The sequence below is a fragment of the Rasamsonia byssochlamydoides genome (assembly GCF_041956645.1).
Source record: "Rasamsonia byssochlamydoides strain NRRL 3658 unplaced genomic scaffold VTN77scaffold_3, whole genome shotgun sequence".
In the NCBI taxonomy this organism is placed as follows: domain Eukaryota; kingdom Fungi; phylum Ascomycota; class Eurotiomycetes; order Eurotiales; family Trichocomaceae; genus Rasamsonia; species Rasamsonia byssochlamydoides.
Window position 1 is genome coordinate 24,687 of NW_027192386.1, and position 27,104 is coordinate 51,790.

At 49.3% G+C, this 27,104-nt stretch overlaps 13 protein-coding genes and 1 non-coding gene across 14 annotated transcripts; 5 read left to right on the forward strand and 9 right to left on the reverse strand.

Moving 5' to 3' along the window:
- Positions 1 to 74: 74 nt before the first annotated feature.
- VTN77DRAFT_4081 (uncharacterized protein) lies at positions 75 to 1,798 on the reverse strand (the record flags this gene model as incomplete). Its single annotated transcript, XM_069420101.1, has 2 exons — positions 75 to 1,479; positions 1,545 to 1,798. 2 exons carry the CDS (start codon positions 1,796 to 1,798, stop codon positions 75 to 77), a joined length of 1,659 nt encoding a protein of 552 aa, XP_069281752.1.
- Positions 1,799 to 1,879: 81 nt separating this feature from the next.
- Positions 1,880 to 2,348, reverse strand: VTN77DRAFT_4082 (uncharacterized protein; the record flags this gene model as incomplete). The annotated part of the gene is made up of 2 exons (XM_069420102.1): positions 1,880 to 2,227; positions 2,274 to 2,348. 2 exons carry the CDS (start codon positions 2,346 to 2,348, stop codon positions 1,880 to 1,882), a joined length of 423 nt encoding a protein of 140 aa, XP_069281753.1.
- Positions 2,244 to 2,334, forward strand: VTN77DRAFT_t11. Its single transcript has one exon. It is a non-coding gene; the product is annotated as a tRNA-Ser (tRNA).
- Positions 2,349 to 3,286: 938 nt separating the features above from the next.
- VTN77DRAFT_4083 (uncharacterized protein) lies at positions 3,287 to 3,823 on the forward strand (the record flags this gene model as incomplete). Its single annotated transcript, XM_069420103.1, has 3 exons — positions 3,287 to 3,513; positions 3,563 to 3,645; positions 3,801 to 3,823. 3 exons carry the CDS (start codon positions 3,287 to 3,289, stop codon positions 3,821 to 3,823), a joined length of 333 nt encoding a protein of 110 aa, XP_069281754.1.
- A 1,898-nt stretch (positions 3,824 to 5,721) lies between these two features.
- On the forward strand, positions 5,722 to 6,216 carry VTN77DRAFT_4084 (uncharacterized protein; the record flags this gene model as incomplete). The annotated part of the gene is made up of 1 exon (XM_069420104.1): positions 5,722 to 6,216. One exon carries the CDS (start codon positions 5,722 to 5,724, stop codon positions 6,214 to 6,216), a length of 495 nt encoding a protein of 164 aa, XP_069281755.1.
- Positions 6,217 to 6,815: 599 nt separating this feature from the next.
- On the forward strand, positions 6,816 to 7,218 carry VTN77DRAFT_4085 (uncharacterized protein; the record flags this gene model as incomplete). Its single annotated transcript, XM_069420105.1, has 2 exons — positions 6,816 to 6,849; positions 6,959 to 7,218. The coding sequence occupies 2 exons, from the start codon at positions 6,816 to 6,818 to the stop codon at positions 7,216 to 7,218; spliced, it is 294 nt and encodes a 97-aa protein (XP_069281756.1).
- A 654-nt stretch (positions 7,219 to 7,872) lies between these two features.
- Positions 7,873 to 9,022, reverse strand: VTN77DRAFT_4086 (uncharacterized protein; the record flags this gene model as incomplete). The annotated part of the gene is made up of 3 exons (XM_069420106.1): positions 7,873 to 8,711; positions 8,777 to 8,866; positions 8,935 to 9,022. The coding sequence occupies 3 exons, from the start codon at positions 9,020 to 9,022 to the stop codon at positions 7,873 to 7,875; spliced, it is 1,017 nt and encodes a 338-aa protein (XP_069281757.1).
- A 793-nt stretch (positions 9,023 to 9,815) lies between these two features.
- VTN77DRAFT_4087 (uncharacterized protein) lies at positions 9,816 to 11,090 on the reverse strand (the record flags this gene model as incomplete). Its single annotated transcript, XM_069420107.1, has 3 exons — positions 9,816 to 9,871; positions 9,919 to 10,562; positions 10,618 to 11,090. 3 exons carry the CDS (start codon positions 11,088 to 11,090, stop codon positions 9,816 to 9,818), a joined length of 1,173 nt encoding a protein of 390 aa, XP_069281758.1.
- A 616-nt stretch (positions 11,091 to 11,706) lies between these two features.
- Positions 11,707 to 12,666, reverse strand: VTN77DRAFT_4088 (uncharacterized protein; the record flags this gene model as incomplete). The annotated part of the gene is made up of 1 exon (XM_069420108.1): positions 11,707 to 12,666. The coding sequence occupies one exon, from the start codon at positions 12,664 to 12,666 to the stop codon at positions 11,707 to 11,709; it is 960 nt and encodes a 319-aa protein (XP_069281759.1).
- Positions 12,667 to 12,720: 54 nt separating this feature from the next.
- On the reverse strand, positions 12,721 to 13,335 carry VTN77DRAFT_4089 (uncharacterized protein; the record flags this gene model as incomplete). The annotated part of the gene is made up of 1 exon (XM_069420109.1): positions 12,721 to 13,335. One exon carries the CDS (start codon positions 13,333 to 13,335, stop codon positions 12,721 to 12,723), a length of 615 nt encoding a protein of 204 aa, XP_069281760.1.
- Positions 13,336 to 14,009: 674 nt separating this feature from the next.
- Positions 14,010 to 15,262, reverse strand: VTN77DRAFT_4090 (uncharacterized protein; the record flags this gene model as incomplete). Its single annotated transcript, XM_069420111.1, has 3 exons — positions 14,010 to 14,162; positions 14,214 to 14,858; positions 14,960 to 15,262. 3 exons carry the CDS (start codon positions 15,260 to 15,262, stop codon positions 14,010 to 14,012), a joined length of 1,101 nt encoding a protein of 366 aa, XP_069281761.1.
- Positions 15,263 to 17,946: 2,684 nt separating this feature from the next.
- VTN77DRAFT_4091 (uncharacterized protein) lies at positions 17,947 to 19,178 on the reverse strand (the record flags this gene model as incomplete). Its single annotated transcript, XM_069420112.1, has 6 exons — positions 17,947 to 18,026; positions 18,077 to 18,125; positions 18,179 to 18,279; positions 18,333 to 18,474; positions 18,529 to 19,060; positions 19,117 to 19,178. The coding sequence occupies 6 exons, from the start codon at positions 19,176 to 19,178 to the stop codon at positions 17,947 to 17,949; spliced, it is 966 nt and encodes a 321-aa protein (XP_069281762.1).
- A 254-nt stretch (positions 19,179 to 19,432) lies between these two features.
- On the forward strand, positions 19,433 to 22,455 carry VTN77DRAFT_4092 (uncharacterized protein; the record flags this gene model as incomplete). Its single annotated transcript, XM_069420113.1, has 3 exons — positions 19,433 to 19,449; positions 19,499 to 19,753; positions 19,824 to 22,455. 3 exons carry the CDS (start codon positions 19,433 to 19,435, stop codon positions 22,453 to 22,455), a joined length of 2,904 nt encoding a protein of 967 aa, XP_069281763.1.
- A 2,302-nt stretch (positions 22,456 to 24,757) lies between these two features.
- VTN77DRAFT_4093 (uncharacterized protein) lies at positions 24,758 to 25,504 on the reverse strand (the record flags this gene model as incomplete). Its single annotated transcript, XM_069420114.1, has 1 exon — positions 24,758 to 25,504. The coding sequence occupies one exon, from the start codon at positions 25,502 to 25,504 to the stop codon at positions 24,758 to 24,760; it is 747 nt and encodes a 248-aa protein (XP_069281764.1).
- Positions 25,505 to 27,104: the final 1,600 nt, after the last annotated feature.

The window sequence follows — 27,104 nt, forward strand, 5'->3', positions numbered from 1 at the left end:
GTTCTTGTTTTTTTTTTCAATCCCTCTTGTTTTTTCGAGGTTTTTTTTTCTTTCGTTTTCCCTTTTAGGCTTGCTCAATCCTCATCCATCGACTCCCACCCGTCGCGCTCCCCGTCCCCTCCTTGCTCCCCCTCTCCCTGCTCTTCCCCTTCATCAGACGACTCACTGTCATCTGGATTCAGTCCCACAGTCCTCTCCTTCACTTCACCATCTCCCGCCGACGCCGGCAACCGACCAGCAAACGTGCGTCGCACCGCAGCATTGGTCGACGTGTCCCAAATCTGAACCACCCCTTTGCTCCCAGCAACTGCCAAGCGGAAGCTCACTTCCGGATCCGGCGCGAAGGTCGTCGAGAACACCTTGCCCACGTCCAGCTTGCGCGACACCACCATGCTGGGCTTGTTGTCCTGCACGTTCCACAGCTTGACTTGCTTGTCCGTCGAACCCGTGACCAGAAACCCGGGGATCGTCGGGTTGATGTCGAACGACGACACCGATGAGTCGTGCGCCTGCAGTGTCCACACCGGCTTCGACTCCTGCGGCGTGGCGGGCGCGTTCCGCACGTCGTAGCGGTAGACCATACCCCCGTCGGTGGTCACGTAGAAGAAGTTGGGGTCGTGAATGTCCCAGCGCAGATTCTCGACGTCCGACTCCACGCTCCAGCGGGCTGCTTTACCTTCAGGCGCCCGCATGTCCGCCGCGACGACGGTGCGGTCGTAGCTGCCGCTGAGCAGGACGGTCGACTCCTTGGGATGCCAGTCCAGCGCGCAGATCTTGTCCTTATGGTGCATGTACGATTGGGCGCATTTCGTCGTAGTAAGATCCCACAGCTTCACCGTCTGATCCGCCGAGCCAGACGCGAGCAGGTTGCGATGCTGTCGGTTCGCAGCCAGCGCCAGGACGGAATCAACATGGTAGTCGGGATTGGCCTTCTTCGAGTGCTTCTTCTTCTTCTTCTTGCTCGGCTTTTGGCTTTCGCCGTTCTCCTCAGCACCTCCCTGACCCAGAATGGCATTTGGATACATGCAGTCGACGATGTCGAGATCCCAAATCTCGATATCCGGATCCATCGTTCCGACCGCGACGAAGTTCCCGGTGGTGCGACCCTCCGAGCCCCTTCCAACCGGCAGGTCTAGCCACTCCAGACAGAGCGGGATGGCCGGAAGCATGATGTCGTGGTGGACGTAGAGGTTGTCCTCCTCGTCTTCGTAGACGTAGACTTCCAGGTGTGCAACTTCATCTTCGACCTTGCCTGCCAGGAGCAGGTTATCCGTCGGGAAGATCTGCAGCTCTTCTCTTTCCTCGTCCTCGTCCTCTTCCGGCATCTGCAGGTAGGGATCTTTCTCTCCAGGTTTGTGGTAGACGAGCGACTTGATGTTGCCAAACATGGTGATTTGTTCGCCGTCTTCGTCGACGGGATCGCTATCATAATGCTCGAGGTCGTATTCTTTCAGGTCGGGATCATCAATAACATTATTTCTGCCCAATATCTTTAGTTAGCAAACCTATCATTACCACACTAATAAAATCCAGCCAACCCTTACTCGGTCGTTTCTTTTTTCGATTTCTCATCTTTAGCATCTTCTTTATCCTCGTCCATTGCATCGGGATTTTCCTCGGCATCCTTCTCCTTCTCGACTTCTTCCTTGGCGGCTTTCAAATCACCCTTGGCATCCTCCAGCTGCTTTCGAGCCAGCTCCGATATCCGATTGAACTCTTCCTCGTCGATCTCGTATTTCGTGGGGAATTGGGCGGCGACGCCGCGTCGCACCCAGGTTGTCGTCGTGATCATGGACATTTTTTTTAGAAGTTGATATGGAATAAAAGGCTAGCCTGTGCAAAGAAAAAAAGGGGGAAGGATTTAAATTGAGAATTGATATCACTCTAAGACACGTCCTGAACAGGCGGGGTCACAGTGGAAGCACCTGCAGCCTTCAAGCTCGCAATCTTTTATTGAAAAAAAAATGAAACCGGAAAATAATCCTGTGAAATAAATTCGGGTACTATCTCTGCCTTTTCCCGGCAGATCCCAATCCACAGGTAAGGAGTAGCAGTTTTGACAGCTGCCAGAGGGACTGCTGAAATTTTTGATAAATTTCGTGCTGCAAGCTTCTTTCCGCCCGGCAGAATGCAAAGCGGGGACACTAGTTGCACGACCGACCGATTCCCCAGTTTGAAATATTTGCGAACTCCGCGGAAATTTTTTTTTGGGCTTCTTAAACTTCTTCTGCACGTGCTAATTAGGCACCTTGGCCGAGTGGTTAAGGCGACACACTTGAATTTAAAAGAGATGTGTTCCCTTCGGGGGCGCAAGTTCGAATCTTGCAGGTGTCGTTTTTGCTTTTCATACTTAGTTTTTTCAACAAGCCAACCCTCCTGTTTTTTTTTCCTAAAGAAGTTTACATGTTTTGTCTGGTTGTTATTTTAGACAATTTTCGAAGACCCTATCAAGCCCCCGCAAAGCTTAATAGGGGGGCTTGATAGCCGTCCTGCCTTATTCAGCCTATATATAGCCAAGCTTCGACACACCATCTCCTAGGAATCAAGGCTTTCTCCTCCTTTCTCACATAGTTAAATCTATTTGGGTTATCCTGCTGATCCTATACACCCACTGTCACATTGTTTGCCAGTGGTGAGAAACACATATATGTACAGCAATATATATATAGCAAACGTCATCAAGAATAGTCTAGTAGGAAATCCTGGTAGCAGGCAGCACGAAATAAGTTACTTCATACAGACTACGACACCTCTGTTCTTTCACTCTTCTCCCCAGCAACCTTGTCCATCCTTTCCTCCTTCTTGACTATATCTCTTCACCCGAACATATCAAGATGTACCACTCCTGTGAAAATTGTGGATCTGCTGAATATAGCACACAACGCTGCCCAATTCCACGCTGCTGGAGTTGCAGTGAGCTAGGGCATTGAGATTAGAATTGTCTTTACCAAACATATGAGCACTGCCAGAAGTAAGGGCATTGAGCTTCTGACTGTCCCTAGAAGAAATGCTGCAATTACTATAAGGTACTTAGGCATGTAATTTTAGATTGTCCAAAACTTCCTCCATGTGACCACTGTCACAAAAAAGGTCACAAATCAGAATATTATAGTAAGGCCTAGAGGCTCTTAACATCTGTCATAAGTGGTTATTCCCTCTATGTAGCAAACAATGACTATATACCCACAACTACTTAGGGTCTAATCTGAGAATGACCCTTAAGGAGACAATGTATGTTCAGTTGCTTGTATTCATGATCTCTTCAGGCTTGAATTTTGTCTGACAGATGAAGGCATCGTACAATGTCCAGCCGCTGATTAGGTTTCCCGAACTCGACAACGTACGCCATCTCGTAGATGGTCTACTCAGGAACGAGGACGAAAGTTTGAAGGATATTCCGTATGCGTCGGTAATCGAAGCATGTGGAGGACCAGAGACTGTCACGGCAACGGTGCTAGCGAGCATAGATCCCCAGATTAGGGCTCTGGAAGGCAAGACCATTACTGTGAAGTTGTATGTCCAACTAGTTTATACGTGAAATACCTCAACTAACGGGATATAGACTGGATAATATTCAGACAAAGCAGTCTAATGAAGAGAACCCTTGGAACAGTGGATACCTGGATTACATCAAAGATAATCGAAGTAAGTGCTATTGGTGTGACTATGTTGGCCAATCTACAAAGCCTTGGCAATAGATAGTACAACATACAAGGTGTATCCTTTGGCAAGAATATGACACCTTATACTACTACATCGTTTAGAAAGGACATGGACATTAGTCAGCTAACTTTATCCAGCTTTGGACCCAAATACTTCCTGATGGCACTGATGAGGCTGTATACACCATTTTCAATAACATACTTGAAATGGTTATGGCCAGAGCCTTTCAATCCCTTTCGCCAAAGATATTAGAAGGATATTTTGGAGCACTAGACCAGGGAGCTTACTCAGCTGTTAATCTTAATATTATTTCTCCACTCCTGCAAGGTGTTTCTTTGGGGCCGTGGATGCGGCAGAAGTTCTCACTCGAGCTGGAAGAGTCTCCAGATCAAGAGATCCGAGCCTGGCCAGAGTTCAGAAGAAGGCAGCGGGAGGAGTTATCAATGTCTTCATCCTCAAGACGCGTCAAGCCTATGCTACAGCCCAAGGATTATCACGAAGCATTACAGATGGCGATCAGTGAGAAATCAGATCTACAGAGACTGAAGCCCTTTCGAGCAGGCAGTTCAGTTTCAACTCATACCCCAATTGACGTCAGTTCTTTACTGGAAACATGTGCTGCAGCAATCCAAAGGGCAACAGGTGAATATCCGGACCTTGTACCTCCATTTGTACACCCAAAGCACAAATTGAAATTGTCCTAGATCATGGTCCTGTCAGCAAGAGACCCAGCAAGGACTCTTTCTCGGGGAACTCCGCATTACTACCATGGGGCATCCGAGAGAGTGGGTTTACTCAGTCGAATGCTCTCATCTGGCCGTTCAATTTACAGCAGTACTCAGTCATACTTGCATCACATCATGTGAAAACTCTTGGGCCCAAAGAAGCCAACATCATTAGCCAATTCAACCATGATCTGATCCGACAAAGCAACTTAAGAGTCGTGATCGTCTGTGGGCCGAACGCCGAGAGGAGTATTCTCCCTAATATATTTCTCGCAAATCGACCCCATCAATCACACTCAGACTCCGCGATCATAACTTCACGGCATTTCTCGAAACTGAAGATATTGACATGAAGCGCATTTATTTTCGCTCGCCAGCACCTCTATCCGCTTTATGGTCAAACAAGTGGTCTGACGCAATCCAGATCTGTGAGTTTAGATTTGCAGCAGTGACAACCCAGACCACAGGGATCTCACCATATTTCTTTGAGTCTGCCTTAGTCTATACCTCCATTGTTCGCAGATACGATGATGAGCGTAAAGGGTGTCCAAAGATGACATGGGAGACTATAGATCCCAACTTTCGAGGATGGCTTTACCGGAAGGGCTTCACTAAGGATGAAGATGTCGTCCGATTGGAGAAGACGGGAGGTTCTTTAATCCAGGCTCTATTAATGCTTATGCGGGCATTACCAAGATGTCCTCCACAGTACAGGATACCAGGCTCCGGACAAAAGGTGCCTCCATCAAAGAAGAGGAATCGAGATGTTTTTGGTAAAGAACAAGTTGCCGGAGTAAAAAAGCTCTATCAAGAAGTTAACCGCCCTGTTCAATCCTGTACAGATCATGAAATTGCATCTGAAAGGAAAAATGACTTGATCACAAATGATACGGAGATGCAAGTCAATGATGAGACGTTCAACAAGAAGGACGACTTGATCTCTGCACTTCTTGATCTATCCAAGCACCGCAATGGACTGCAAGAAGTCCAGAAGTTGGCAAATGAGAAGAAGCAAAGCCTCTTCTTGGACCTAAGTACAGAAGCAGACCAGCACGCAATGGAGGAGAGCTTTGCAGACGTCGTTACTTCTGGCGATGTTCATTAGATCTTGGAGCTTTCAGAGCAAGAAGGCCTGGAGAGGACTGCAGATATCAATACCGACGAAGAGGGCAAATATCAATTCGCTGTAGTCCCAGCAAAATGCAATAATCCTATTCGGTCCGTACGCGCTACCGCGAAGAAGACAACCAGTCTATCAACCAGGGAGTTAGCCACCCAGTTGCAACTTCTTACTGGCCGAAAATACCCCGGTAGTTGGCGTAAAAGCGGCGGCATGGAAGTTCTCAAAATGAATGTCTATCGTGTCATACTGTGTGTACATATGTCATTTAACGAGCAGATCAAAAGAGGCTGTGACTTCATGGTTCGAGCTGAGATCAAGCCTCTAGGGGAGAAGCATCCTCAGGTCTGGGCAATAAAGGCACGCGAATATGACCCAGCAGCGCGCCTTGCGTTTTGTGTCTCTGGGGAACTTGTCAATGGGGAGAAGTTTGAGGATTACCCATGCTCGAACTCAGACGAGGCTCCGATGATGGCTAATTCCTTTGTCGATTGGATGCAGGGGGCTACAGAGGAGGAGATAGCCACCAGAGCAAGGCGATTTGTTTTCATTCACAAGAACCGCAGGATTGTCTCTGAACACCTGAAGAAATTTTTGTCAGAGGAGGCTATACTGACGACAACGGCAAATTTGTGCATAAGGGAAGAAGGAGACCAAGAGACAGAGCTGCAGACCCAGGAGAAGCAACAGATTCATCTGTCGATCTGAGTACCCATACAGATTGACTTGAATCCTGTCTGCTAATCCTGATCCTTCTTCTCTCCCTTTTTTTTATCATCGTCTTTTGGTTAGACTATTATTAAATTTCAGGTTTTCTAGTTAGCTATTAAAAATAGATTGTTCTAAAAAAGTTGGTTTTGTTTATTATAAGGATATCCTGAAAACTAAACCAAACCAACAAGTGAAAAGAATGAATTAAACAAGAAAAGAAGGATTTAAAAAAAAAACCAATGAATAAACAGACAAACGAATGATTGGAGGAGTTAAGTCAGTCGTGGGGTTGGTATTTTTCAGGTTCATGTTCGTCGACCGCCTGCCGCATCTGCCAAAAATAAGAGGATTATGATGACTAAACTTAACTGCTGTGCGGAGATCGTAAGATACCGGCATACCTACTCCGTATATCGAGATCCTAGCTGAAAGAACCGAAACAACTACAAGCTTGTTTTGACGAATTGATTCACTTGTCACCGACGAGACAGTCCACGACGTGTACCACGGTCCAGGCTAGCTAGGACCTGCATCAGCCTACCTACCTACTACATCCATCTCCGACAGACATAGAACAGACCTTTCCGACTAACAAGATGCACTCGCATCTCCACACCCCCGAAAATGCCAGTTCGTCTCCCTCTCTCCCTTCTAATTCATATAATTAAGGGGAAAAAAAAGAATTGAATTGAATTGAATCGCCACTAACCGCGAATTCTCTACCTGCACGTTCATACAGACTGCGAAGAAATCATGACCGCCCTCGACGAATGCCACGCGCGAGGCTTCCTCTGGAAAGCCCTCGGCCAATGCAACGACATCAAGCGCGAAGTGAACCGCTGCCTGGGCGCGGAGCGCTACGAGCGCGCCAAACGGAATCGCGAGAAGGCGCGGGAGAAGCGGCAGCGAATTGAGAGGATCTGGGCGGAGGAGAGGGCTAGGGAGCGGGGGGAGTTGCCTGTGCAGCAGCAGCAGCAGGGGCAGCAGCCTGGGAACTGATTCCTATTTCTATATTCCAGACTGCTGTGTGATGTGTGAGGTCCTGAAAGGGAAGAAGGAAAGGAAGGAAGATATCTGATGATTGTTCCGGACGGTTTGATTTGGTATTGGGAGGAAAATTATACTGTGATATGTGACGGCCTCCTGGCATTTTCCAGAGATATACTACTATTGTGGTTGTGACAGTGTTCGATACGACGAAACGACGCTTACGCTTCTCCCCTCCTTTCGTTGAACGCAACGAACAATTCGTATGTGATTACGGAGCAGACCAGACCAGACCGACCAGGCCTGCGAACCATGATACTGACGGGCCTTGTCGTCGACATTCTCATGGCGTTACTACAGAGATGTGTGTTATTCTGGAGGCATTTGACTTGATATGAAGGATTAGGGTGTTAGGTGAAGGAAAGAAAACATGCATATATGTACTGTACATTACTATACAACACAAAAAAAAATCTTGTATAATAGTAAGCTCAGTCACGAGCAGTCATGTTTTAGCCTATCAATGGTTAAAAATCCCACTCTGATAAAACACACTTTTTTCTGGCTTGATCCAGGATATCAAACATGACCCAAAGAAAACACCACAACGCCATCCAGATGAGATGAATCGAATCGAATTGAATCAATCGAGTCCAGCTCGGCAGCTCAGTCCCCGGCGCCGTCCCCAGAAGCCGCAGGACGCTCTGCCCCGGCTGTCTCAGCATTATTATTATTATTACTACTATCTCCTCCAGCTTTGGCATGCTTGTGCCGCCTCTTCCGTTTCGACTTGGTGACATTCGTGTCGCCCTCTGAACCTGCTGCACCATTGGCAGCGGAATCTCCACTCTCACTCGACTTCTTGTTCTTCTTCCCTTGGTCCTCCGGCCGCTGTTTCTCCCTCTTCTTGGGCTTCTTCACGCTCAGCGGGTTCGGCCCCTTGGCCTTCTTCAGGCCGCGCTGCCGCGGTCCCTCGTCCTGCTCGTCTCGCTTCCTCTTCCCGCCCACGGCAGACAACGCGGTTTCAATTCCCGTCTTGAATTTGCTCTTTTCCACGCCCAGTCGGACTTTCTCCGAGGGGGTGCTCATCGGCTCCAGGATCATGACGGAGCGCTTCACGTAGATGATGGGGACGCCGGGGATCGAGCGTGCCCCCGCACGAAGAGCACTTGCGCGTTGGCTCAGCTCCGCATGCAAGGTCTCTGCGCGTTTCCGCTTCTTCGGATTCGATGGATCGGTGTTTTGCGCTGCAAGAGCTTCCGCCGACGGAGGGTCAGCTGTCGCGAGGATGTAGTGTTCCTTGTTGCGCATCGTTTCCTTGTTCGGACAGAACAGGGACAACAGACACTCTACTTCGTCGATCGGGGTATCTTCCTCATTGTGGGAGCAGTGTCGGAGGGGAAGAACGGTAGGTGGAGGGAGGTACTCGGGACGGATGGGATTGTTCGTCTTGGGGTTTGTTGGCTGACCGGCCATGATCGCTGCGAGGGAGCATTTTGATAAAACTATACAACAAAAATTTAGCATATCGAACCTGACGCAGTTCTTTAGCAGAATGCTGGTTACGTACGTGGTTTGACTTTCCCCTGCAGCGTCCGTTCCAGCGAGGGAATCAACTCCATCTTGAATTGATGTATGGCACGGAGAAAATTAGAATCCACTATCCGCCATGATACAGTCAGCCGCATGTCAACTGTATACAAGAATTGCGCTGGAAAAGCAACGTACCCAGCACTTGGTACGGCTCGCGGAAGCCGAAGGTGAGCTCATACTGGTGCATGAGCTTGCGGTACTTCTTTGACCGCTTCGCCCTCATTGTGACGGTTGAGAGAAAGGTCCTCTATTCAGGAAAATATTAGGAAGGAACTTTCTCAGAAGAGGATGTCGAGTGATATTCTAGATTCAAGTCCGCTGCAGGCTTTGGAGTTTGTCTAGAAACTTTTTTTCGGCGGATGGTTTAGATGTGGTCCGTGCACGGCGGCATGTGAGCGTCCTGATAACGATAAGGGCGCAGCGCAGCGCATCTACAGATGGATATGATGATAATTCGCTAAATAATGAGATCCCAACTAGTTTTCGTTTGCATTTCTGAAATATGAATGCAAATGGCAATTTAGTTCCGAACTATGTTGATATCGTATTAGTTCCTATACACATACTACTTCAGTGTCTCGAGAAGTCTCTCGACTTACTATTACTATTAGAGGCGACGTATATACGTGCGTATTCCGTACGGGTGACTGCTGATAGGTCTACTGACCTGTGTCCTCACGACTATACAATACAGGAATACTTTTCAATGCCATTATAGGTATTCGCCCACTATTGGGCGTTGGATCATCTCGATGTGACGCCGATTCAAGTCGACCGATCAAGTCGGCACCAGTTATGGTATCATCGACATCATATAGGCCTAACTTCCTGGACTCTGGGGAAGTTGGAGTAAGATCGGTAAATCTGACATAGAGTATCCCGCAAAGTTTCACGTGAAAAAAAAATGCCAATCCGAGTCGCCAGTCACATCGATCATAACCCGTGACGTACGATTCTATGCACAATCCCTCCGGACGTGCATTCTCTAAGAATAGAAAGGCCAGCGATCTCGATAATTAGGTTTTTCTCTTCTTGCACAGTCCAATGACTACACTGATATCATCCATTTTGCCTGCCAACAGTAAGCCAAGTGAACACGCAGTAAAACATCTCACATACCTCCTTCGACGGTAAGACCTTCATCAATGGCCTTCTCCATGTAGGGGCTTTCTGCAAACGGATCCTGCGCAATGGTCAAAGCGGCATTTAGGAGCTGCCTCGCCGCGAAGACCATGCCTCCTCCAGCCCCTGCGATCCGCTCCCCGTCCGCCTCGCCTCCTTCTCCTGCTTCCCACTTCTGTATGCTTTCAAGGACCACGTTCAAGACTTCCTGTTCCCAGAGATTGTCGATAACGCCGTCGGAGACTGCCACGACAACGTCATTCTCTTCCAGTTCTACCTTTGAAAGAACCGCATCGTTCCGCGGCTGATCATTGCTGTTCGTTCCCATCTGAAGGGGACAGTCAAACCAATGCCATTGTTCGCGCGTTTTGAAGAGAACTTTCTTCTCACTGGGGCGGATGACAAGAACCTGGCAATCCCCGACATTCGTCACATACAACAAGGGCCGTGCTCCATCTTCCTGGATGTGGTAATGGAGGAGGGCAGTCACCGACGTGGTAGTTCCGAGCCACTGCTTGGTCGCCTTCACGGTCTCCTCGTATGCGCGTTGTAGGAAGGTCACGACGTCGGGCTCGGAGGTGCAGTTGACGTTCCGTTCACACTCGAGCGCCCAAAAGTGCAGGATCAGCCTCGACCACAAACTGTCATCTCTATCGGTAAGCTGCCTGCACGCAATATCAACTTGTGAAGCCTTACGCCGCATGACCCTGGGGCTTCGTCGCCCAGGCGCCTACCCCATCGTTCACACCGATAAAGTTCTCTGCAGCCAGGATGGCATCATCACCGTTGGTCAAGCCGCGGATGAGCTCACCCCCGACGTATGGCCTCCGATCCTGGCTCTGGGAATGAGTCGTCAAGGGTTCGGAGAAGGACGATGACGGCGGGGACAGGAAGGGAGGAGGGAAGGGCCGCGACTGCCGTTTCGGCCTGAAGGCGTAGCCGGTCTCGAAGCGGAAAGGAGATTTCGAGATCCATAGATTCAGGTTCTCAGGAGTGGGCGTGATCGTTCCGTACGAAGGGACGGCGACGTGATAGCGGCGCCGTTGCGTCGAGCGTGATGTTGAGGTCACCAGGGGACTCGAGATCCACAGCGGCCGCCACTGACGAGCAGCGTTCGTCGATGATGGTATCGTATTCGTAGCCAGGGAGGACAGAGACGTGGTGATCATGCCCGCTCAGATGTGCACCCTAGGCGCACAAAACCGCGGATGATCATTGCATGCTGCGATGAGAAATCAAGGAAGATAAAATGGAAGTGACGATGTTGTCGCGCAGACAATACGTTTGCTCCCCACTGGATCGTAGCGTCAGTTGTGTCATTGATAACAGCTAAAATCACTAAGCGTCGGCGGTGATGCGCCGGTGGCGGCGATCGACCACTCAGCGGCGACGGCTGCGAGGCATGGCAGGCGATGGCATAATTGCCCCCTCAAACTCTGTTATCGAGTCAGATCTGGCTTACAGTTCGCAGCTGTTGCGAGCTAGCAATCTTACGAAGGCGTTTTTACAGTTGGACTGCCCACAGGCACTGTACTTCATTCCAGAGCAAAAGTTGAACTCGACAACGTGACAAGCAGCTAATTCAGGAACTAACGACTTCATCCGGTGAACTATTAATAACACTAAACATTAGTCTGCTGTGCCATCATCACCATTCATATCTCATAACAGAGAAGATGAAAATGGAAAAAGAAGAGAATTCCAGAGCCACCCCCTGATTCGATGCTGCATGCTTAGCCTCCCCGTAGTCAGTCAACCATGCAAGCATCTCAACTCCATCAGTTTCTAGTTTCTAGTTTCATTCTTCGCCTGGCGGTGCTTGAGGACCTCCTTTTTGAAGAGCTCGAGGCCAAGGGTGAGTTCGCTCGCCATCTCATCTTCCGAAGCCTCCCGTTTGACGGCCGAAAGCCCTTCGAAGACCACTTCAGCCAACATCCTGCACCGCTCGGCGAAGGTTTGACCAGACTGTTCGACCAAGAGACCACGCATCATGCGCTCCGCACAGGGGCAGAGACGCTCCGCGTCCTTGGTGCATTCTCGAGCACAAGAGCAGAAACTAAAGCATACACACTTCTTCTCCTTGACGTAGTCCATCAGGTTGCACCCTCTGTCGTCCTCGCGGCGGACCTCCCCGACACTCTTGCCCTCCAGGATGGCCAGAGTCGCCTGACGGTGGGCGCGGATGATCTTCTGTTCCCAGATGCCCGGATCAACAGTGTTGGGGTCGATGAATGGAAGATCCAAGCTCACGACGTTACCGGCAGGCTTCTCTCGAGGAGTCACTGACAGGTACTTCTCAGAGAGAATCGCGAGGATTTCTTTCGGTGCCATCTGATACACAGGGTTGAGGCCGCGCCACTCCTGGGAAAATCCAGAATCCGGGTCGTTGATGAGTTTGCGGACGTGACGACGGTAGCCGAGCACATCGTCAGGCTGGCGGCCCATGTCGCGGTATTTCTTGATGGCTTGTTGGACGAATTCTTCCTGATGCTGCTCGATGATCTCCTCGTTGAGGACCTGGCAGACCTGGCGAGCGTCCAGGACGCCTTTGCAGATGTTCAGGATTGCGAGCAGATGGCTGGGCTCAGGAAGAACGATGATGTCCTTGCCAGACAAGCGACGAATGTCCAAGTTGAAAGAGGAGCAAAGCTGGACGTTGCCGATCTCAATGACCAGCCTCGCGTACAAGACATAGTAGAGGTCCTCGATTGCGAGGATCAAGGTGACGATGGTGTCAGAGCCCATTTCCGCTTCCACCTGCTCGATATGGAACAAGATGCCCGTAGGAGAGTTGTCAAGCTAAATCGCGTCAGTAGGAGTTCCGCCGCTTGTGATAGAAGGATCAACTCGACGCACCTCGACTCCAAAGTTCTGGCAGATGGTGAGGAACACCTTGGCAACAGCATAGACGATCGACGCGACAGACAGAACACTCTCCCATCTTGCTTTCATCTGCTTCTCGGGAACGTGGTGAAGGTAGAGATGGTCATTTGCCGGATTCCAAGTAGGACACCATTCCCCAGAGCTGATAGTGTAGGGCGTCTGAGCACCGCGCATGTTGGCAGATCGGAGAGCTGGCTCACGCGCCACGGCAGCAGCAGCAGCTGCTGCTCCTGTATTCTGGTATGCCATTAATTGCAGCTGATCAACTACTGCTCGAGGGTTTTTAGGGCGTCGCGGCTTCTGGTTCGCGTCCTGAATGTTCAGACCTGAGAAAAGCCGTGGAAGATTCTGAGCGATGTCAGGGTCCTGAGAGACCGGAGAGTTTTGACTCGAGAGCTCTTGGAGGTAGCCCACGAGACCAGGTTTTGGAACTTCACTCGTGGTCTGGTCACTCTGGTGGTTCTCTCGTGCAGGCACTGGTTTCTCGGCGCGCCACCATGGCAGCCGAGAGTTGAAAGGGCTCCATGGCATGGTTGCGTGTTGAAGAATGTCAAGATGCGTGAAACTGCGCTTCGACTGATGCAAGTATGGAGGAAGAGATGGAGATGTGTGAAGTTTGTGCGATGTGAGGTAGGGGAAAGCCAGGCTACAGCACAAATGATGAGATGAGAGGAGAGCAGTAAACAATGGTCGCCTCTTCCTCTCATCAGATATTCACTGACTAACACTTGGAGCGCCTGTCCTGTGCTTTGCCTGTTCAGCCCACAGCACTTCTCTTCCGTATACCTACCTAGGCAATTCCCTAACCTACCTACCTAGGATGAAAGACCGACTATACAGTTGATATTCTCCCCTTTCACTATGTTATGACATTCACATAGACATCTATGGCGGTGAATGCTACTAACAGACACCTCACATAAGTGTTTGTTTTCAAGCTCAACCTTCAGCATAAGGAGATCTCTCATGGCCAGTACAGAGTGATGCCTGAAGTTAACGGTCTGACTTTGTCACTGACAGGTACAGTGCCTTAATAGGTGAAGAACTCAATTGACGGTAAGACATTGAAGTGCAAATCTGTTATTATAGAGGAAGACAAGAAGAAAATTAGAAAGGTTCTCAGTAAGCACTTCCATACTCTAACAATCATCATGTGTCTATAGTACAATGATCGTGCTAATTCCGCAGTCTTTCATTTGTAGCTCTCATATATAATCTGGATCAATCTCGATGGGACTTCCATGACGATCAACTGCAGGAGGATATGACAAGAATACCTCAGGGATGTGCCAGACGGTCTTATTCGCCCTTTCAACCAGTTCAGGATTGATATTGGGACAATGGCGGAGAGAAAGAGACTAAACTCTTCATTAGAATTATTCCTTTTTTTTTTCTTGCAGCATGCTTACCTTGAGCCCTTTCAGATCTCGAATCCACTCCAGACCAGCATCTTGGATTTCGTTACCGTCTTTAATATTACTCAAGTCCACCTCTGAAGAGATCCCGTCACAGTTTTCTGACCACAGAACTTCAATCGACGCTTCAGGCGCAGAATCGCCTTCTTTCCTGGACTCGTCCTGATCCACCTCAATTCCACCCAGCCAGTTCACAAACTCCGGCTGGACAGCCGCGCAAGTCCGCAGTCGGAGCTCTCTGAGCTTCGGGTTCCTCTTCACCAGCATCTGCAACTGCCACGGCGTGATACCAGCGCGTTCCAGCACCAGGCTCTCCTGAGTGCTGAGCCCGATATTATTCTCGCCGACTCCGACTCCGATCAGGGCGTTCCACGCCGTGCTGCCGGGGGGAGGATGGAGCCAGTAGTTCCGACCCAGCATGCTGTTATTATCACAGATATGAGGGTGTTCAAACCGCAGCGCGAGATGGCGCAGCTTCAGTCCACAGCTGGCGCCTAGCGCGATGGCGCCCTGGCTGTTGAGATCGTAGGCAAGGAACTCTAGGTCTACCAGGGACCGGCCATACCGACTCACGATCTTGGCAAAGATCTCATTTTGTGCACGTATCATTTGATTTGCGGAGCGTGGGGGGGTTCGTCGCTGGTGCTGTTACTGCTGGTACGGCTACTCCGTCTCCTCCAGTCCAGCGAGGCCTGCCCTCCTCGTAATGACAATGATGGAGATGGAGACTTGCAACCGACGCCATCCTTTCCGCGCGAGCAGCTATGCGGAAGCACGATAGGAATGCGATGACCCAACCCATCATCGGGGCGCTCTTCTTTTTTCCGCCAAAAGCGGCTATCAGGCGCGTCGCGATCCGAAAATGTAGTCGTGGCATGGATCCGCTTCTGTAAGACGGCCAAGTGTAGGCGTCTCATGCAGAGGATGTGGTAAGAATAGTTGGCCCGCGAAGTCGTGCCGAAGGATATCAGGGATGGGATCGGGAGGTGGGAGAGGATCATCAGGATGATCTCTAAGGGTAGCTTGCTGATTTGGTCGGTCATGGTGAGTTGCAGTTTCTTCTTGTGCAAACAAGATCGTCGTATTGACTTGCTTCTTCTTCTTCGTCGTCGTCGTCGTCTTATTTCTTGAAGAAGCCCTTTCCCTTTCAAAGGATTAGTGGAAGTTATACTTCACCTCAATCAGGTAGTCAATAATATTTTTTTTTAAAAAAAAAAGAGGGGGGGGGGGGGGGGGGGGGAAGAAAGAAAACCAATTAAGTTATTATATGACAACACTTCAAGAGCAACACAGAAAAAAATACTCTTATATCACGATCAACGCGCGGGAAAAGAGATAGATTAGATAGATGAAGACAGCTTCTCGGAAGCTTCAACTCAGCCCCAATTATGGATAGATCTCAGCTGGGAAATGGCCACAAATAAATAAGATAGATACGAGAGGATATATTAAATAAGGCCCATTTACTGTAAAGTACCTACCTTAGTAGGTACATAGGTAGGTCATCGATGAATATTCCAACCATGGAGCCTTCCCGCGTGATAATATTTATAGTCGAGGAAATGTTATTATTGTTGATATTGATATTATATTATATTACCTCCCTACCTCACCCTACCTACCCGACAAAAAAACCATCCCTACATGGATATCTGGGAGATTTAGGAGGGAGGTCAGCATTATGCCATCTGTGTACGTACATACATACGTACGTTCATAGCTATAGGAGGTGCGCCACAAACGCAAAAGCGCGATGTTGTCTGGCTAGGTAGCCATTGATGCTCCTTGACAAGCAGTTGTGGGAAATCCTCGTATCGTAAAGAAGGACAGCTCCAATTTTGATTTTTTATGCCATTTTTTTTTTGCCGCGTAGCTAACCCAGCCAGCATGTCAGCTAGTAACCTACAGTAGTTTACCTAGTCAGCATCTTCTGACGACGCTTGATGTCGTATTGTACCTATATTATAGCTACTTATCTCTTGATGAATACATAAATCTATTTCTGTACGGAGTGTCAACTCCAGGAGCGGTCAGTCAGAATCAACTTACGATCTGCAGTGAAAAAGACGTAACAGTCGGGTCAACCTCTCCCGCGATGCAGAAATGAAGGAAGCTTGATGGATGATGGGATGTGAGGGAAGTTAATGCCGCGTTGCTGTATTTCTGATGATCGATACTGTGAAAGAAAACAGGTACTCTGCGAGACTCAACTTGACTACAGCACATATTGAAGCAGGTGGAAAGGATACGAGACCAAAGGATTCGTCAAGTAATATCTCTGGTTGTTCAGAAAAATAGACGTCAGGGATGTCCGGAATGGGGCGAGAAGCAAATAATATGATTAGATGATAGGGCAAACTCGGAAGGTTTTGGCACCTGTTCATGTGTGTACAAATGGTAGACTGCCTACCTTGGAAGTTAGCACATGCATATCGTGATAAAAGGCCGGCTAATAGAAAGATGAACGGACGTTCGAATGAATGAATGCCTCCTCCTCTCAGCAGACAGCAGGCCACAAGGTTCTCGTTCTCTCTCTCCCCCCCCTCTCTCCCTCTCATGTGTTGGTCTGCTCCCGTTGTCATGACACAGATTTATTCGTGAATTCATTCATTCATTCATTCAAACTCGATGAGAAATTGGAATCGAGCATGTGGACAAGTCCCGCGGTCGATTATGGCGTCTATCACGTCATATGCATGACATGAGAGCATCCCATTCTCACAACCCTACCTATATGTAGTAAATGTATTCAGCAATGTTGGCATTGCCCTCCGCACAATCATAATCCCTACCTACCCTACATAACCTATATAACCCCCACACGAAACATGTCAATAAGCACGGCCTTTTCTGCAGACTGTAAGTAAGTAAGTAAGTAGATGCAGTGAGTAACTGAGAGGCTATGGACGCTACATTATGTATATACCCCGCCACCATCAACTCACCTTCAGGCTGCAGCCATGCGGCCCAGTCTCTCGGGATGGGTGGTGTTGGAGCTTTACTTCAGCCTACCTCAGCATTGAGGAGGTAAAACGAGAGGAGAGTATGAGATGGATCCTTAGTACACACCTACATATGTATGTACATACGTACGTAATGTCAGAAATCTTCCACTCAGCCAAAAAAGAGATGCCATGAAAATCACCCTTTAGCTAGTGGATTTCGTCTGGTTGACACATAAGTTATGGCGATTTCGAACTGACGGAGGTGATGCAGTTAAGGCAGTCTGAATCTAGGTATGAAATGAACTATTAAAGAGTACAATATAATAAGCCGCACCGATAATTAATAGTTTTAGATGTTAAGGGAACTTGAAGGACGCATGAGCTGTGACGCAACGCAATATATTCCATTATATATAATCGTGTAGAATATTTAGTATTGTCAAATAGTATATACTATACACTCTAAATCTTCCACCAAATATCCTCAGGAATAGAAAGGAGTCCACTCCATGGAAAAGCATATAAAAGCCCGCTTCGTCAGCTCTCGTCAACTGCTAAAGATATAAAGAAAGCCAGGTTATCAGCTAACAAAGACAGAAGACAAGCGTCAAGCTAGACGTGTTGGTATTTATTTCCATGCTAAGTACGTTCTAAAGATGAAAAATATACGGAGGTACCAAACAGAGTCTGTAGAAAATTCTCTGCTTCAATGCCAGGAACCCAGCCCGCACGCAATCTTCAACCTCCAGACAAAGCACAACAGCATTCTGTTGATCTCAAGTCTATCCCTGGACCCGGAAGGTACGTCCACTGGCCGTCTTTCTCTCCCGCTCTTCGTTCTCGGGCCGTGCGCGGTTGAGAACTAGACAAGTTAGCACGAGTCAAATCGACCACACAGATGACGGGATTTACCTTGCAGGAAGTCTGCGGTTCGCTTTCGCATCCGGGTGTGAATGTAGGCCTGTGCATGAAGTGAGCAACCTGGTCGACTAGTGATATAGATCTGGAATCTACCTTCGAAGCTTTAATGTGGTAGTGGAAATAGTCGCGGAAGGTTTGGATGTGAGAAATGTTCTCGTAACGGCGTTGCGGAGTCAAGTGACGTGGGAAGAGGACTATATCCGTCAGCTGTGCTTCTACCACAACATGAGGAAAGAAGGGAATATACCAAATGTGATGTAGCTGATCTCCCCATTGCTCGAGTTCTTCAGTCCCGGGATTCCCTCCAATTCCAGGGGAGGATCACTGCGGAAGAGGACCTGAGGAGCGTTCTGCAAGGTGTGGACACGTCTCCGGGCGTCGACGAATTCCTGGCCAACGATCAGAAACTTCATCCGATATGAATCAACTAATGCACGACTTACCTGCAAAAACACCTTGCCAAAAATCCGATCCGTTTCTTCGCGGAAGATGGTGCTGAAGATCACCGTCACGCGATCATGACTAGCCTTGATATAGATGGCTTCCTCCTCGCGGTAATGAATCGCCATCACCTCTCCTCCTTCCTTGACGCCCTGCGGAGCGGATTCCGTAGTATATCTCGACGCCTCTTCGGACAACTTGGCAAACTCGTCAAAGGCACGTTCGAACGGCGCCGCCATCACATTGCGCTTCATCAGTGACAGCCGCCGGATCAGGTCCTCTTTCCCTTCGGCATCGGGTGGCAGATTCTCGAGATCGATCAGGACGGAGAAGTCATACCCCGGTTCAGGCGAGACGATGTAAGGGCCATATTCCCGTTCCAGCACCGCCTGGGCACCGTACTGCACCAACTCTTTGAAGCACTTCAGGGCAATGGAAATGAGGATTTTGGTTTTCGATTCGGGGGTAGACAAATGGAATGTCACGCCATCGAAGTCGGACACGACCTGATCGATTGAGACGGGGGTTGCTCCTCTGCAAGCGATATTAGCTGCTGCCTCTCGCTATACACATGCCTTGCGGGGCCGTACTCTGCGAACCGCTCCGTGAGGAGGGATTGGATAAGCACGTTCTGGTAGTCTAGAAGAAGCATGGCGAAGGGCCAGTGGGCATGGCAGTCCACTCCTCACGGTTGATACAGAAAGAAAGGCGGTGGTTAGGGGTCAATCGAGGTGATGCTGGGCGTGGAGGTGATCGTCATGCCGCCCGCAGTGTCCAAGTCAGCCAGCTTAGTTGGAGTTGTGGGCATGCTCACCGCCTTTGCCTACCCTGTCGCTGTCGCCGCCCGTAGAATTATTTTATCGATACGAGCAACGGAGATCCAAATTTTTGTACGCAGCGCGCAAAATGGTCAAGTCCTATCTGTAAGTAAATCGCCCATTGCTCGCGTCGCAATCCAGCTGACAATCGCAGAAAATTCGAGCATTCCAAGACTTTTGGCCTCGTCGCCTCCGCCGCGTCGAATGCGATCTGGATCAGAGACGAAGATGTCTCTGGGACCGCGCGGCGCACAGGCGCAGGGCGGGCCATCGTCGGTGCCAACGAGGAAGTGCTCTGCTGGGATGTGAAAAAGGGAGAGCTGCTGAGCCGGTGGCGGGATAATGACTGCAAAGCTCAAGTCACCGCCATTGCGCAGAGTAAAGCGGACGAGGATGTCTTCGCGGTTGGGTAGGTCTCTACCCCTCTAGCAGAGTAGAGAGCCTGCATGCGCAAGCTGACAGACGATTTCTCGTTCTAGTTATGAGGACGGCAGCATCCGTCTGTGGGACTCGAGAATAGCGACGGTCGTTGTCTCCTTCAATGGCCACAAGACCGCCATTACCCAGCTCGCCTTCGACAACTCCGGCGTCCGTCTTGCCAGCGGTTCGAAAGACACAGACATCATTGTGTGGGACTTGATTGCCGAAGTGGGACTCTTCAAGCTTCGCGGGCATACTGATCAGATTACGTCGCTACATTTCCTGTCACCACCTTCCGGCGACGTGGATGGCATTCCGAACGGAGTTGGTGAGACGGAGAGCGGGGGATTCCTACTATCTACAGGGAAGGACGCTTTGATCAAGATCTGGGACCTCGCATCTCAGCATTGTATCGAGACACATGTTGCGCAGAGCAATGGCGAATGCTGGAGCCTAGGGCTAGCGCCCGATCAGAGCGGCTGCATCACGGCAGGGAATGATGGCGAGCTGAAAGTGTGGGCAATCGACGAAAACGCAATGCAAGAGGTGGCCAAAGAAAAGGCTGGTTCAGAAAACAAGATGATTCTGATTGAACGGGGAACATTTTATCGTCACAACAAAGACCGCACTATTGGCATTAGCTTCCATCCGCGCGCAGACTACATTGGCTTTCACGGCTCCGAAAAGGCCGTCGAGATCTGGAGGATACGGTCGGCAACAGAAGTCCAGAAGAGCTTAGCAAGGAAACGGAAGCGAAGGAAGGAGAAAGAGGCCGAACGCGCTGCAAACGAGGAGAACGCCGCAGGCCAAGCCGATGGTGAAAAGCCGGAGGATGCGTCGTCGGCACCGATTACGGAAGTCTTCGTACCACATGTCATCGTACGAACAGGAGGCAAGGTGCGGTCGTTCGCTTGGATGACTACGAAGTCAAGCGGCAACCTCCATCTCCTGGCAGCAACGACCAACAACGAAATCGAAACCTTCAGTGTTGTGACGGCGGGCAAGAAGAAATCCAAAGACAGTGAGGAAGCAGAGTACAACAGGGTTTTGGCGGTGGATATCCCTGGTCATCGAACGGATGTGCGATCTCTGGCTTTGAGCTCGGACGACCGAATGTTGGCCTCGGCATCCCATGGCAGTCTGAAGATCTGGAATGTGCGGACACAGAACTGTCTGCGGACGCTGGAGTGCGGCTACGCTCTGTGCTCGTCATTCCTTCCGGGCGACAAGATTGTCGTAGTGGGCAACAAGAACGGCGAGCTGGAGGTCTTCGACATTGCATCGTCGACTCTTCTGGATACCATCAAGGCGCACGATGGACCGGTGTGGAGTCTGCATGTTCATCCGGATGGCAAGTCCATGGTGACTGGAAGTGCAGACAAGACCGCCAAATTCTGGAACTTCCAAGTCGTGCAGGAGGAGATTCCAGGAACGAAGCGGACGACTCCGCGACTCAAACTCGTGCACACCCGTACCCTGAAAGTCGCAGATGACATCCTCAGTCTCCGTTTCTCTCCCGACGCTCGTCTCCTTGCGGTAGCGTTGTTGGACAATACGGTCAAGGTTTTCTTCACCGACACCCTGAAACTCTTCCTCAACCTTTATGGCCACAAACTCCCTGTCTTGAACATGGACATCTCTTATGACAGCAAATTGATCGTCACTTGTTCGGCCGACAAGAACGTTCGTCTCTGGGGGTTGGACTTCGGAGACTGTCACAAGTCGTTCTTTGCGCACCAGGACAGCATCATGGCGGTAGCATTCGTTCCCACGAACAGCGAGGGCAACGGGCACCATTTCTTCAGTGCCAGCAAGGACCGCGTCATCAAGTACTGGGACGGTGACAAATTCGAGCAGATCCAGAAGCTGGAAGGCCATCACGGCGAGATCTGGGCTCTCGCCATGAGCCATTCGGGTGAATTCCTCGTCAGCGCCAGCCACGACAAGAGCATCCGGATATGGCGACAGACGGACGAGCAGCTCTTCCTGGAAGAAGAGCGCGAGAAGGAGCTCGAAGAGCTCTACGAGAATACGCTGACGACCTCGCTCGAGCAGGAGGAGCAAGAAGGCGGCGAGAAGGCCGAGGCGGTCGACGCCGGGAAACAGACCATCACCACACTCATGGCAGGTGAGAAGATCATGGAAGCGCTGGACCTCGGCATGGAAGATCTGCAGCGTATGCGAGAATGGAAGGAGCTCAAAGCCCGACAGCCCAACGCGGCACCGCCGGCTCGAAACGCGCTTTATGTCGCGCTGGGCAACATCTCCGCGGAGCGCCACGTGCTGAACGTGGTGCAGAAGATCCCCGCGGCGTCGCTGCAGGACGCGCTGCTGGTGCTGCCCTTCTCCAAGCTGCCAGCGCTGTTCACCTTCCTCGACATCTGGGCCAGCAGGCAGTGGGAGATCCCGCTGACGTGTCGCGTGCTCTTCTTCATGCTCAAGACGCACCACCGCCAGATCGTGGCCAGCAAGATGATGCGGCCGATGCTGGACCGCATCCGGACGACGCTGCGGCGCGTGCTGGCGAAGCAGAAGGACGAGATGGGCTTCAACCTCGCCGCACTGCAGTACATCGGCACTCAGGTGCGCGAGAACAGCAGCAAGGACTATGTCGATGTCGACACGTGGGAGGAGCAGCAGCTGGCCAAGAACTCGTCGGGGACGAAGAGGCGGTATATCACTGTTGCTTAAGACTTATTTGGCGGGACGCCAGAAAAGCGAGGCGCATTCCTATGGCGTTATTCATTTCATTACTTACGTTATCTGCTGGAGTGGACTGCATGATACTGAACATTTTGTTATCTTTCTGCAATTGGAAACAAAAAAGTTTTGTTTTCTTTTCATATTTTAGATACTCGGTCAGGGTTAGATCTATGGGAAATAATTTCACTGTACTGTACGTATATATGGATGACCAAAAGATGTTTGCACGACGAATCAATCTCTTTCTTTCTTTTTTGTCCCGATATTCGCAATATTAGCGATCAGTCGATCAATCAATTCAACTCATATCAAATCAAATACAACCATTTACAATCTATATTCTGTCTCTCACTCGAGCATCGCTTGCTTGCTTGCTGTCGTATATGATATGCTATGCTAAGGCTATGGTAAGGGTAATGGTACGAGGGAGGGACGAGAGGGAAGAGAAATAAATCGATGCGAAGGATAGAATGAAACGGAGTGTCCTTCCTGGAAAAAGGACAGAACGGTACGGTCCCTAGGTATTCTTATTCTATAAACAATCCCACAGGCGTCAGCGCATCATTTCTCAAAATAACACCAAGCCATGAAGCTGTAAAGCTGCCAAAGAGTCTGGGAAGGAAGGCAACGCAACGCAAAAGGATTCAAAGATTCAATGAGCAATGAAAAGTGAAGGATAGATGCAGGATAGACGCTCCACACTTCACATCAGCAGAACCATTCTAAGCACCGACGACAAGGACGGCGGTCCTGTCATGCCTCTTCCGGCTCTTCCTATTTTTAAATTCCGGTTCTTGGAGAATGTTCTCATCATGGTAGTAGTGTGGTGTGTATCCATACCAAACGGCAGGCATTGGTGGCGTAAGGGACGGATGAATTGAGTGCTTTTTTGGGTTCTTCGAATCCTTTCTGAAGGTGGAAAGAAAAGAAGAAAAGACTCACCTCTAGTATAAACTGTAGCAGAGCAGAGCAGGAGCGCAAGGAAGGCATGCATCCATCCATCCATCTAGTTTCGAGGGCACTCCTACTCTGCTCTGCTGTTGTTGTCGAGATCAATTAATCAACAAGGGGTGCTGGTACTGTCAGTGACCATCATTATTTTTCCTATCGAACGTTGTGTTCTGTGACGGTGTTGTCGAAGAAAGAAAGAAAGAAAGATCAAAAGAAAATTGAAGTTACCGAGTAGGTTAGCTTGAGATTTTGGGTGTGGTGTGTGGGTCCTTACCTCCTGTCACGGGGGTTGATTAGTCATCATAGCGTGGGACATACCTAGGTTTGGCGACGGCACCCGTCACCGACTACCTTAGCCTCCTTCCTACCCCACTTGGATTCACTGAGATCGCCTTAGCTCTTAATGATACTTGTTGATCACCTTTCTTGTCTGAACATATTGGCTTGATCCCCAGGGCTTGTCGTTTAACTTCGACATGGCAAGCAGCACGCCCTTACACCTGTCCAATACCCTTGGTTATCGATCGAAAGTCAAGGATTGAGAAGCTCAAAGCCTTACTCTCAGAAGACTACTGGCAGTTCCAAAAAGTCAACATCTTGAAGCTCAACAACTGCACGAAACGGGAGAAATCGAGCCGCCAACGGCAGATACGACCATCTGGCTTCGCGATGGCGAAGTCTTAGATCATGAACCTGGACTGGATGATGTTCCCAAAGGGTCTGTTATTTGGGCGGAGGTTAGTTACCAGCTCTATTGTGTGTATATCCCTACTCTTCTCTCCTTACTTTTAGGGGCTTGGTATTCAGATGATGCAGCAGTGTCACCCGAAGGTAAGTATATGAAATAGCAAAGGGGTTACCTCCATTAATTATATATTAAGCTATTAGCAAGGGATATGTATCAGTGAGGGAGACCAATATTAGTCAGGAATATAGCAAGAACTATGTCAGCAAGGAATATAGGTAGGGAGCCCGCCTGGAAAGTAGATAATAAAAATCATATCTACTATAGGTATGCCCCAGGGGCAAACAGTCCCTGGCATAGACTAAGTATCTTCTCAGTTGAGTGGAGCGAGATCTGTAAGGCTTCTTATTTATCTATACAGGGCCTAATATATAATTTCTTACTAATAATAGATATAACCCCCTTGCCATTTTATATCTCCTGCTAATAGGGGCTAAGAAGATTTATGAATTTGGTGTGGTGTCTTATGTATGTTGCTTTTTATAGCTATATCATGGTATAAAAAACAGAAGCTAAGTTTTTTTATAATATAGTGATGATTATTTACAGTAGATTCTATGTTAACATGCCCTACCATTCGACTTGTCTACCTACCTAGAAAGGACTCACAAAGGTCAAATATTCCAACGTCAAATCAGTAAAGAATCCCGCCCCATTGATATTCGTCGGCGCATTCGGCGTCGTCACATTGCAGCACGTCTTAAACTCCCCCGCAGCAACATTCCTCTCGTAAATAAAAGACGCATATTGACTCAGCAAGCAGCTCTTTCCGGGTCCGTCGTCGCAGTTCGGAATCTGGTAGACCGCGTCGTTGAGTAGGATGCGGATGTACTTTTGGTTTTGGTTTGTTTTTGGGTAAGAGGTTATTGTACAGTTCAGCACTTCAAAAGCAACAGTGCCTCTCATCGTGATGAAATTGGCCACGTTGTAGAGGTAATTATCAGGAATATGATCAGTAGGCAACTCGCCTTCAGCGTCAAAAATCCCCATCGCGGCCGTCATCTCAGCGATTTGATTGTCGTTCAAGAAAGACATGATCAGCTTCGGAACGGTGAAGGTGGTTCCATTCAGTCCTTTTCCTTGCTGTCCGGGTCCGTCCATCAATAGAGACATGAGCCCATCAAGGAAGGGGAGGAATACTGTCTTTGCTGGCCCGGAGGATCCTGGTCCAACGCCATAGAAATAGCTCAGGTCTTGCGAGTATTCGTACGCTCGGAGCTCGTCCTCCGTGAACACGTTGCACCATGGACTGAGGACGCCCTTGATCTGACTCTCATAGGCGCACAGGTATGGGAAGAAGAGAATATCACTTTCAGTGAAAGTGAAATTTCCCTTTATCATGCTGTTGATCCGTTTGAGGGCAGCAGGAACCCAGACATTATCCCCTATAATAGTTAGAACTCGATATATACAAGGCGGATGTTCATGCCTTACAGTCTGTGACGTTATTTCCAGGATTGTTCGTAAAAGCCGGGCAGAGGTCCGACGGGCCAAGCGATCGACCAAGCGCATCCGGTGAGCCCGTCGAGTTGATGCTCACGACAGTCCCATATGTTCCGGCAAAGGTGTAAAGATAGCCCTGCAAGAACGCCTGGGCGGTTTGGACGACACGAGATGTCGAGATTGGATAAGCATATTGGTTGGCCCAGACCATGAACGGGGTTCCGTCTTGATAGAAATCGGGGTCTGAAGAATGTCAATCTTGGCTCCTCCAAGAACATATATCAAGGACGAACACACATCGTGCCCTTAGTTGGTACCCAAGATCATGCCCCTGAGGAATGTCAGTGTGCCATACATACTCTATCAGGATAGATATCTGAAACTCACTTCTTTGTAGCCTGTCATCGACTCTTGGGACATTTGCAACGTCATATTCGTCAGAACGGGAACCCAGTCGGGGATGAATGAGAGGGAACCAGTCGCAGTAAGATTGCGTTCTTGGACCGCGGCTTGAATCTAAGAAAGTTTCATTTCGTTCGCTTTCTGTATTGCTGATACAAGGAGCCCTAATTGCAACATACCCTTTCATATATAGAGACCCAAGACTCGTACGAGCCCGGATCTGGAAATCTATACCAGTCAGTATCAGACAAGACAAGACATTTGCAAACTGCTGAACTGCTCTCTCCTAACCTGCTTCCATGTCGCACGACATACGCTGCCTGCTGCACAGAGCAACCTTCCGGGACTTCATTAGAGATGCCAAAGACGTTGGGGCCTGAATTGTGCAGTACAAAATCAGTGAATGAGTTCAATGTAAGAGACCAGACCAGCGAGAGAGGCAGCTGAGCTGACCAGCATAGTAAGGAGTGTTTGCTCCAGCGAACCGAAGAGGATTTGAGGCGGATGAACTGGATGGAAAAAGGACGTCATCTGCGAGCGCCAGTATCTGAGCCACTGCAGCATGCGCCAGAATGCAAGATGCAAAAGTCTTGAAGAATGTCGACATGGTGACTTTTGTCAATGATCCAATCCAGACCGTATGCCAATCTTGTCGAGATTCAGACAGAAGCGTGCTTCGACGTCGTAATATATATTTGTACAGGATCAACACGACTGTTACCGAATTCCCGGGCCCGTAACATTGTCACGAAAATATCGATAACGGATTCATTACGTCTCCTTTATCGCTATCCTAGCTAATTTCCGTCCCTGGCTACTGGAAGTAAGCAATTAGCCTGCTTTTCAATTGGCGGAATCACTAGTAACGCCCAAGATATAGCCCACATGGATGCCGACTCCGTAGAAAACAATAACTAGAATAGCGGGTTCTAGGATGATTGGTAAGCGGTGCCGTTCCTCGCCCACGTGCTTGGCAGGATCCCGCTCATAGACTACTTCCGAATGTGTTAATTTAGTTATAGCGGTATCCAATCCCGGAAATAATCCCCAGTTCTACAGTGGCCACTATAAGCGATAGGCTTATACGTGTTATGGT